At 50.8% G+C, this 10,596-nt stretch overlaps 1 protein-coding gene across 1 annotated transcript; it reads right to left on the bottom strand.

Annotated features, from left to right (window-relative positions):
• Nucleotides 1-5,173: 5,173 nt before the first annotated feature.
• LOC119096510 (nose resistant to fluoxetine protein 6) lies at nucleotides 5,174-9,836 on the bottom strand. Its single transcript, XM_037219419.1, has 3 exons — nucleotides 9,527-9,836; nucleotides 5,435-7,246; nucleotides 5,174-5,190 (listed from the first exon to the last, which is right to left on the bottom strand). Exons 1-3 carry the CDS (start codon nucleotides 9,834-9,836, stop codon nucleotides 5,174-5,176), a joined length of 2,139 nt encoding a protein of 712 aa, XP_037075314.1.
• Between the last annotated feature and the right edge of the window lie 760 nt (nucleotides 9,837-10,596).

Genomic DNA, 10,596 nt, shown 5'->3' with positions numbered 1-10,596 from the left:
CGCGCGGAAACCGCGGGATAACAATACTAAAGTACTGGTAATGAAAATGTGTGTCTTATTAAGGTCAAAACACAAATTCACAGCTACCTCAAGCATGAAACTGTATCGGTAATTGAATAAATTGAAATTTTATGTGCATTATTAAGTATTTTTCTGATTGAAAAGCTTTTTACGAAGCAAACCCAACAACGTGACGGAGGCATCCTTGAATATGGTACCAGTCTTCATCTTTTTATATAGTACCTCATCATCAGAACTCACGATACGGAAATACAAACCACTTGTATCTCACTCATCTGGCGTCTCACAATAAGGAGATAAGTGCGATGTGATGGTAGCTGATGGCTCTGTACTATCGCTTTTGAATAAACACAGTCGCTTGCACCCGCGCGCAATCATACGCAGTTTTCTCCTGGCCGCTGTTTCCCTGTCATTACTGCTAGCGGGTTGATCGCAGTTGGCAATGCGCCGGTCAAAGGTGATTTGAACAAAAAAAGACAATGTCGGACAATGAGTGATTTATATTGCCGGTCAATAGTGCTTAGAAAATGATATCGTGCGCTCACGTTGGCACCGTGGACCACGGATGGACGTATGTTTAATTGAGCGCCGTAATTTTATCGGTGAGGGAAACGGCAAGAATTCAGTATGACGCTTTTGGATGGCCGACCGAGCAAAATGGGAAACGGGATGGGACACGTGTGATGTACAGGCAGCTGATTATCCTATGCCAGCGCTATCAAATGCACACAATCGAACTTTTGGCGAGTGGTTAGGAGTTTTTTTTCTAGGCTGCCTACTCTTGGCCATCTCGCTACTGGCACGCCGGCTGCAGTTAGCAATGTGAAGTTGAGGCGGATTCTAAAAATAAAAGTTATTTCGGCCGATGAGGGAGCCACCTTCAATCGACTAGTGCTCCAAAAATGACAACGTAAGTGCACGGTCGCATAGCCGTGCACGGCTAAAAGCAATTTAACTTACACGCAGTAATTCTGAAAATCTGCGCTGTTTCCGTGCCGTCACTGTGTGGGACGTTGTCGGAGGATCGACCGAATAAATTCCAAACCGGAAACGAACAAGTGTATTGTATTAACAGCTCATATCTCTATGCGAGCGCTATCTAATACACATAGCCACAATTTTCACCCGTGATTATAGTTTTTGTGGAAGGCAGCTATATTCTATAATTGCGCTACGTGCAGCATGGCAGCAGTTGGCCGTCAATTGCTAAATGGGGGAAAAAAGCATGTCGGCCCTAGGGCGATTTACAATGCTGGTCAATGGTTTTCCGAAAATGCCCTCGTCATCGTGTTTCAAATTGGACGCCGCATCTGTCGAATCCAACGCTCCAGTCAGCCAACCAGTATTGAGCGATACGCTGTCCGAATGATATAATGTGCTTGGGGCCGAAACGATCGAAACGAAGAAAGGATCAGTGCGTTATGCTCACAGCTTGAGGTCTTTTACAATTGTTATCGAACGTGTGAAGTTCCAATCTTCCAAACTGACTAAAAGCATTTTTCCCGGGCCGCCAAATTATGGCCAACGATCTATGTGCGGGCATCCTGCCGTTGACTCTGCAGCATCAAGAGATGATTGAAATAAAAGAGGTCACGCCTGCCGAACCAAGATTTAAAGTGCCGACCGGTCAGGCTCCCACAATGACATAGTTTGCAAGGTTGCACATTCCGCGCAGAATTTGTTTTTTAGATCAAATAAAATGGGGCGCTCTATGTGTCGAAAACACCGCTTTAATGCAGTTTTCAGCATTAAAGGGAACGTTTCACATTTGAAGGTATTGAACTTAGCGTCAGATATGGTGAAATGGGGTTAAATAAATATGCTCCTCAATACATCATCATTTGATTATGTCATAGCACTTCGCACGGCGTTGATTGAGAGCCAATTGACGGGCGTCATATCTGAAAATCGTGCTCACGAACGCCAGATATGAATGACCCGACAATTGCACGTTTCTTGGCATTGATCACCGCATGGCTAAAGGATTGACGTGAGTTGAATGATGCTCATTTTGTGATGTTGTGAATACCTGTGAGGCCTTCAAATAGTCTCCCGAAATAGTTTGCGCAACTTGGTGGGCGTGTAGCTCACAGGCTGGAAGGGCTTAGGCCTAAATAAGGGCAGGTCTGTGAACTGCACCGAATTATTTTCAAGATGACTTTTTCAGTTCAAAATCCCATACAAATGTAGAACACCCGCTTTAAGTGATGGACTATGGGCGGGCCGACCGGTGCAAATCCAAAATCCAAAATCAGACGAGTATGTTGTACTGGCACCTCATAGACCTGTACAGTTCCATTGAAAGCACAAAGTCACATTATTTCATTCTAGTCATTAGCATTTTTACCGAACTACCATATCAGGGTCATCACTCTAAGTGCAAGCCAGACTCCGTGAGCTCTGTGCTGAGAAGCTGTGATTTGAGCACAACATGTTATTTCGGCTGTTGCGAGATTTACATTGCCGGCCGATAATACTCACTAATAGCATTGCTACCGCAAGGGTGCAGCTTCCGCGCACAGCTAAAAGTATGTCACAGACGTCAGATTTCCGTTTTAATTGTTTCGGTCGACCCTGACACCGCATCACTCGATGCTGGCAGGCTGGCTGTAGCGGTGATTTGGACAGATATAGCGTCAAGTTTTAAATACTTTAACTTGCGCACGGAAAGTGCATCGCTTTAACGATGCCATTGTGGGAGCACTAGCGGCCGGCAATGTTAATCTCACATCGCCAGACCTGATCATTTTTGCTCAAACCACCGCTTCACAGCGCAGAACTAACGGCGGTCTGCCTGCGCGTAGAGTGTTGGCCAGTATACAGCGGCCTTGAAAAATGCTTGTAACAAGACGAGGCGATTATGAGTTCGTGCATTCGGCAGGACTGGTATAGGGCTAGGAACTACCAGTACAGCACACTCGTCAGATTTTGGTCCCTTTGTTCGGTTCACCACCTGGCCGTTTATCGCTCAGTGATGGCAGGACTAGGGAGCGGTGGCTTTGACAGATGCGACGACCAATTTGAGACCCTTTTACTTGTGCACAGAAGGTGCAACATTACTCTAACGAAGCTATTGTGGAAGCACTAGCGACCGGTTAAGTAGTAAAGCTCGCATCCGAAAGCATAAGACCCTCGTTGTTCACTAATATTTCCTTGAAGATGCAGAGCTAGCGCCGGCCAGGTTGCACACAGTTGTGGTCGTGATGCAGCGGCCTAGGAAAATAACTTATCAACCAAATGGAAGATTTTGACTCGACGTCTTCCACAGGACTGCTATAAGGCTATTAGGTACTAGTACAACACACTCGTCATATTTGGAGCTCGATTATGGTTCATTCCCATGCAACCATATCATTCAGTACTGGCGAGCCATTAGGAGGGGTGATTTGCACAGATACTGCGTCACATTTGAAACACTCTTGCTTCTGCTCAGAAGACGCAACCTTGTGCGCACGACGTCATTGCGGGAGCAGTGTCGGTCGAAAAAAGACACACAATCTGTACGCCTTTGGCACAAAATAAGGTACTGGTGGAGAATGTCAGTTCAATGAGTCATTTCCCAGAGTGCAGTCAATTGTCGCATGGCTTATACTGATGAATTGTTGTATTGAAAATTTGGCTGGAATGATGTCTTTAGGCTCAAATAAAACCAAATTGGTGTTATAGATTCCTCTCGTCGCATAATCTGATTAGAGACCGACTACCAGTAAAAGCCATCACGTGTGGTCATTGAACTTACTTGACCGGGGGAGGGGGAGGGGGGCGGTACTTGACTCACTTGATTCATCGGGACCCCGAGATATTCACTGACTCCATCTACATACCGGTGATAACGTGCCGTTGGATTACCAGGATCCTTACGACCTTATTTTCCCTGCTGTCTGCTGCACCCTCGCAACGTTACATAACCCGAAACTTCCTTAGGATGTTAAAAGGATCACAATGTCCAAATTGTATGACGCACCACCTAGCTGCATTGCTAAATTGAAACAGCCGTCGCGCTGGGTTCTATGAGGTCATGCGAGATCATTGAACTGACTTAAACTCTGAGAGGTCACAGGTCAACGGAGCGCCTGATCGGACCAGCTACAGCCTGATGAATAAAGCTCGGCGCAAAACCATAATACATTTACCAAGTCTGTGCGTTCCACATGCGGAATAACAACGAAAACGGCCACTATCCGATGGAACCCTAGCATGTGAGCTTATGTATCCGTGACCTGACTTGGCGCAAGTACACCGCTGGTTTGCAAGACACCACTGGTTTGAGACGTGAGGAATGAAATCTTCCCTCGACCTGAGGAAAGCGGCGCGCTACTGCTCGCCATTTTCCCGCCATGTCGGAAAATCTCGAGGTGGTTGTTTTGGACCTCGTTAGGACAGGGTTGAAAAGCATACGTGGGTATTAAAAAGCATCGAGTGGGGGTATTAAAACCATGCACATTTGAAGACACTAGTGCAAGGCTACCAAAACAGCACCCAAACATCGACGCAGTCCAACGCTTCCATATCGCTCAATATGTTGACATCACCGCACAGCGTCACCGATCTACGATACGATCCTTTCATTTGTAAAAGCCTGGGTCCGCCTCTGATGCTTAAAAACAGGAGCGGGGCTTCACATAATCCATTTGGTGGCTGGAGGTCTGCTGTCGGCAACTGCAGACGGCTTCACAGATGCGATTTATGTGGTATGGTGAGATAAACAATATCCCCACAGTAGATACAGCTTTCTCTGCGTGCATCCCACACTCAACTGGTTGGTTATTTGGTTATTTGGGTTAGAGCCTTTTTTACCACTAATGATCCTTTCAGAGCTATGGGATGAAGAAGAATGAAGAACGGTGGGGCAAGACTTTTTACGCCTGAGGAGGGGGGGGGGGACAACTACCGAGCCTTAACCCGCGCAGTGACCCCTCTGCGCAGCATGTGCCAGGCGCCCAGTTCCTCCCTCTAGGGCACCTCTCGGCCAACTCGTGGCTGGCGCATACAGCCTACTCCGAACAAGCGGGGCGTCGTGAGGATTCAGGATAAAGCAAGACGGAGGATAAGAGGGCCGGATGCCCACTCGCTGGCCCTCTTAAACACAACTTAAATCGTTAGTGCAGCCTACCGGTCACATATTGCCGCACGTGGCTAAATGGCGCGTGCATTATCCTCTGCCCACATCTAGAAAAAACGCACGGATGAGAGCAGCCCACAGGGGCGCAGGGACACATATATTAGGTACCACGCACCCTTAGAATGACAGCGAATCCTACATCTAGAGCTAGCATGCCATGCTCAATAAATAACTGCTATGACTTCGGCTTGGACTTCGCTTCCGGAAAGACAATTTGCTCCAGATTTATGAAAGGTATTTCAAAAGATAGCGACAGCAACAGGGCCATGGAGAATGTGACAATAACCTCACCCAGGATCAGATACAACAGTCGCAGCCCATCGAAATAAACGGTGCCCTTGCTGGAGAGAGTGCTGGCCTCAAGGACACTGATGTGTACAAGGTAACAGCAGTATGTGAGGCGGCTGAGCGGCAGGAAGGCGGGGTACGAAAGGAACGTGTTGACGAAGCCGCCGTAGCCAGTGACGCAGGCGAACACCACCCATGAGACGGCCAGACCCCAGGCCAAGCGGTGGAGGGTGCCGAAGGCCAGCGCCACGGGCCGGCTGTACGACTCCCAGGGCAGCTGGTAGCCCCACATGCCGTACTCCACGGATAGGCCGGTGGCGATGGCCGCTGCCCAGCCCAGCGACCACTGCCAGGCCCGCATCCGCACGCGCCGGCCGCGCAGCCGGTGCAGCGCGAAGCCCAGCGCCACGCCCAGCAGCCAGACGGGCGCGCGCGCCCAGATGGCCACGTAGATATCGCCCAGCTGCTGGGCGTGCTCGGGGCGCAGCACCATCCGGTCGGGTGGCAGGTCTTGCACACACCAGACGGCGATGCGCGCAGCCATGAGCGCCGCGATGGCCACCAGCAGCCACAGCGCGCCGGCCAGAGGTCGCCAGACCAGCGGCAGCAGCACCAGGGGCGACAACACGAACAGCTGCATGTCGTTGGAGAGGTACCACGTCTGCGGCAGGCACTCCTCACTGGCGTCGAAGTAGTTTTGGATGTAGAGCAGGTGGCGCCACCAATAGTGGCGGCACGTGTCCACCTGTGGGTCGATCCAGGCGTGCCAGATGGGGCCGTGCATCAGGTGCACGAACCAAGTGGCCGAGATGGCGAGCATGATGGCGTAGGGGGGTGTCAGACGCAGGTAGCGGTGCAGGTAGAACATGGGCAGGTTGAAGCGCTTGTGCCGCTCGTAGCGACCGCAGAACACGTAGGCCAGCAGGAGGCCCGACAGCAGGAAGAACGTATCCACGCTCGGGTAGGCGTTGAGAACCACGGAAAAGGCGGGGTTCTTGGCCCAGTCGAGGAACATGAGGCCGTTCTGGGCGTACCCCAGGTACATCCCGAAGACGTGACCTGTGAGCACCCAGGTCATGGAGAAGAACCGCATGCCGTGCAGGCACGTCAGTGTTCCTTTAGCGTGCGTCGTGCCCAGGATCCTCATTCCGTTCGTGTACACTGAGAAGGCGACGAGAACCTGTAGTCCTTTGGCCGGAGGTGACGGACGAGCTTGGTGGGCCTTCGCCGGGTCCTGCACGTCACCACCGGGCGGAACCGACCCATCTCCATCCTTCCCATCGACTGCGACGCGCTCTGCCCGCCTGGCGCGGCGCCTGGCTTGCTCACGGAGGAGGAGATCGACGCCAGTGCCGACGGCCATGAGCACGGCCACCAGACCGCAGACGGTGATGACCACCACGTCTCCAGGCGTCAGCGCCACCGCGTCGGCGGCCGTCTCCGTGCTGGGCACCGCCACCGAGAAGTTGCCGCCCAGCCGGCCGGCCAGCCCGGCCTGGAGGTCAGCCGCCGAGCAGCTGGACGGGATGCAGAGGCCGGCCCACAGCTGCACGCCGAGCGAGGTCGGCACGAGCACGGGCCCGCCGAGGCCCCCAGCGCCCCGCTCGCGGCCTTCCGCCTGCCCGCCGCGCGCCGCAGGCGGCGACACCACCGTCATGGCGTAGCGGCCGCGGAAGTGGAGGCCGCGCTCCGGCAGCTCCGGGTGCCGGGAGGCGTTCAGCCGCACCTCCACCGCCAGACACTCGTCGTAGGAGCCGAACGCGTGGATGTTGCCCATCAGGATGCCGTCGGGCAGCTTGCCGCTGGCGTCCAGCACTGCGGGCAGGAGAGCGCAGCTTAGCTGTCGGCACTCGTTATGAGTGTGCGTTTTGCACGGACTCGCAGCATAGTGTGACGTCATTTAGTGTGTTGCGTCACGTCAGCTCACTGGCCATCTGGCAGCTGTATACCGCGCCACGTACAGACGAGTTACTAACACTTTCTTGAGCGGAGGCTCGCTCTGTTTGCGGCTGAATAGCAAGCGAGGTTAGACGTGCGTAGAAGGTTAAGGGCTTGTGCGGATCGTTCACTTTCATCTCGTCGTAATGTCAGTAATGTACATCACCGGAAGTTTGGTTTCCTTCGTAAACATTACCTTAACACGTTCTCGGGTGGGGGTCAAATTGACCCCCAAAAGGTTTTCCGGAATGGTTTCCGAACGGCGCAGCTACACCGCGCCAAATTTTGCATATATGTAACCAATTAAATTGGAGATCGCTTCACATGAAAACATTAGATGTAACTTGTAAGGTCGCTGACCTATGGCAGGTCAAAGTCAGACCATGGTTTCAGCGAAGGCAATTTCAAGGGAATCGTTCAATCTGATCCAACGACAGAGTGTTAGACGAAACCACACAACTCTGATCTACTTCCTTAGGCAACATAACAATTGGATGAACGAATGACATTTACCTAGGGTCAGGTATGAAGGTCAGCCAAGGTCATAACCAATCTGTTTTATTACTCTAAGGCTTGCTGTATGCGGTATTTTCTGGCACCCATTTCGAACTTACTGATTATAGGAACCCATTATAGAACTTCCACAGACCTCTTAAGGATCACAAAAGGTCACTGACCTAAAATGACCCAGGTCAACATTTTGTTTTCAAGAACATACCACCTAGTGTAAACTTGTTGCTTATTCAAAGGCAAAAGTCATTGCAGCCTGGCATGCTTTTGATCACTTTGACCTTTAAGGGATCAAACAAGGACACTGACCTTAAATGAGTATGTGACTTTTTACTCAGAACATTTATCTAGGTTCTAGGGGCCCGTTGGAGACCAGCCTGGAACTTGACCTTGTTTGACCTTACTTGACTAGAAGGTTATGACCTAGAAACCTCAGACTTCGACCTAAGTGAGTTCACGTACAGGTCAACACAACCTACAAATTTGGTGTCTCTAACTCTCTTAGTTCCTTAAATCTCATAGGGGTCAAATTGACCCCCCACCCGATGAAGGGTATCCAACCGGCCACCCGGGCGCGTGTCAATCATGCCTAGACGTGGTAACAATTATTTTGTAAGCTTAGATGTTTTGGACTCTGACCCCTTCTTTCGTGTCATTTTACACTAAAATGCCTCTTACAAAACGTTTAAGCGATCGGATGAAAACTGGACGTCGCTGGAAGCCCTTAATATGCTAATCAGAGCACAGCGGCCGGCCTCATCAGAGCTGGCGCAGCGACCGGTCTCATAAAAGTTAACGCATTATAGCGTATTGCACGCTTCGCACTAGTTCATCTGTCCTTTCTGTTACTGACAACACGTGCTATTGACTTCAGATGACCGCATATGACCTCGCATGTCCTCACATGACCTATGGTGACCTCATTTTCCATTATAATGATATCGCAACATGTTTTCAGTGGAATAATCTAATTCTGCGTCCACAGTCACCGAGCATAACCTCCTATTTTGAGCTCTGCATGTGTTTTGCAGATGGTAACTATTGGGGTAGGTCATAACCTGGACCAAGCTCATGTACTCTGTAGTCATATCATGGTTATGTATGTAAGGTAATGCTTTCCCTCATATGCAAGCACCAAAACTATACAAAAGTGCATAACAACTTGCATCACTTACGAAAAACCGCGGCAACTGACCGGGCTTCAGGTCACTAATCTTACCGGGTTTGAAAAAATCTGAAAGACACAAACTGTAGGTCCTATCATTTTCTGTTACTATGATAACTTTGAACGGCGACAAATGTTTGTGACAGTTTGTGACTTGCTTCTTCTGCTTACATTTGTACCTAAATCAATCACCGACAACTTGGTTGACTGAAATCGAACTCAGGGACTAACGCAACAACTTTAAGACAATCGACTCGACCCCAGCTACATCACAAGTGGGGTGAGTCCAAAGTCAACTGCACCCGGAGCCAAGTGCAGTCTGGTAAAGGTTCACGCATTTCATCACTAAGAATACAATTCAAAGCAAGATAGGACAATTAACATCGATATTTATACCATGAGTATCCATCCAACTGCTTTCAAAGCGACGATCTAATAGCATGAACTTTAACGAACATCAGTCAACAGGCTTAGGCACTTACTAGCTATAGCCCACAATTCGTTCGGAATGGAATCCCACAGAATTTGCGTGTGATTCCGACACAGAGGATCTTCCGACTCAGCGGTCGCCACATGGAGACGCGACACCACCCTGCTGGCGCCGGACTCCGCCGTCTTCACCTCCAGGGTGTTGGCCAGCACTGTCAGCACACCGTCCAGGTCGGGGAGACTGACTCCGCTGTGCGACTCCCGCACCAGGCCGAAGGGCAGCGGTCGAGGGCCACCGTCCGCGATCACCGGCGGCGCGAGGGCCAGCACGAGGGCCCCGAGCGAGACTACGGACGCCCACATGACGGCGCCGGCGGGCCGGGCACCACGCCGGCTCAGAGTGACACCGTCTGACGGAGCGCCGCGATCAGACTGACGGTCAGACTGACGGTCAGACTGACGGTCAGCGCGCTCAGCAGCGCCGCGACGCCGTGTCGCAGAGCAAGGTCGCGACACAAAGTGTACCGGGTCGGTGACGTGCACCTCAGGTGGGCGTCTGATAAAGAGACAGGCATGAGTGTTTCAATTGGCAGATTGTGCGTCGTGATAACAACTGATGTAGCGCATTCGGCTCTCGGGCCTTTCGTTTTCAACGAGAGCGAATTCTCTGCATTCGATGAGTATTATCACCTGGCAATGTTACTTTGCAACGTTTCATGTAGCTATCCACAATTTTCCTTTTTGGTGTGAATGCGATACTTTTGCCGGAAATCATACAGATCTGTAATCTGCATTGGGTACGGAGGTATTGATGCGGTCATGGAAACCACCGTTATCGACATGACTTAGCAACGATGCTCTAAAGAGCGGCTGCGTGCGTCAAACTTTCGAGTGTCTGGCGCAAATCAACAAAACACTTGTGTCCGGGTACTCATCCATCATTCTTTATGGGGGTCCAAATAGCTAATGCAAGATTCCCGACTAAGAATGGTCCAGGGACCCCTTTCCCTTTCTTGGGTTTCTACTTGTGTTTCGCGCGAAGTATCTTACGTGGGTTTGGGGGTACGCGGGGTCAGTTTTCACTGTTCGGCCACGCCAATTTGTTGTTCATGGGTGTTTTCGG

The sequence above is a fragment of the Pollicipes pollicipes genome, unplaced genomic scaffold (genome assembly GCF_011947565.3).
Source record: "Pollicipes pollicipes isolate AB1234 unplaced genomic scaffold, Ppol_2.1 Scaffold_4295;HRSCAF=5057_pilon_pilon_pilon, whole genome shotgun sequence".
NCBI lineage: Eukaryota > Metazoa > Arthropoda > Thecostraca > Pollicipedomorpha > Pollicipedidae > Pollicipes > Pollicipes pollicipes.
This window is presented reverse-complemented; position numbering and strand designations above follow the sequence as displayed.

Bases quoted from the DNA above. Each gene is read 5' to 3' on its own strand.
- LOC119096510 (XM_037219419.1), bottom strand. From the start codon at position 9,836: ATGTGGGCGTCCGTAGTCTCGCTCGGGGCCCTCGTGCTGGCCCTCGCG. The intron at 7,247-9,526 runs GTAAGTGCCTAA...TCCTGCCCGCAG, and splicing joins CGAATTGTGGGCTATAGCTA to TGCTGGACGCCAGCGGCAAG.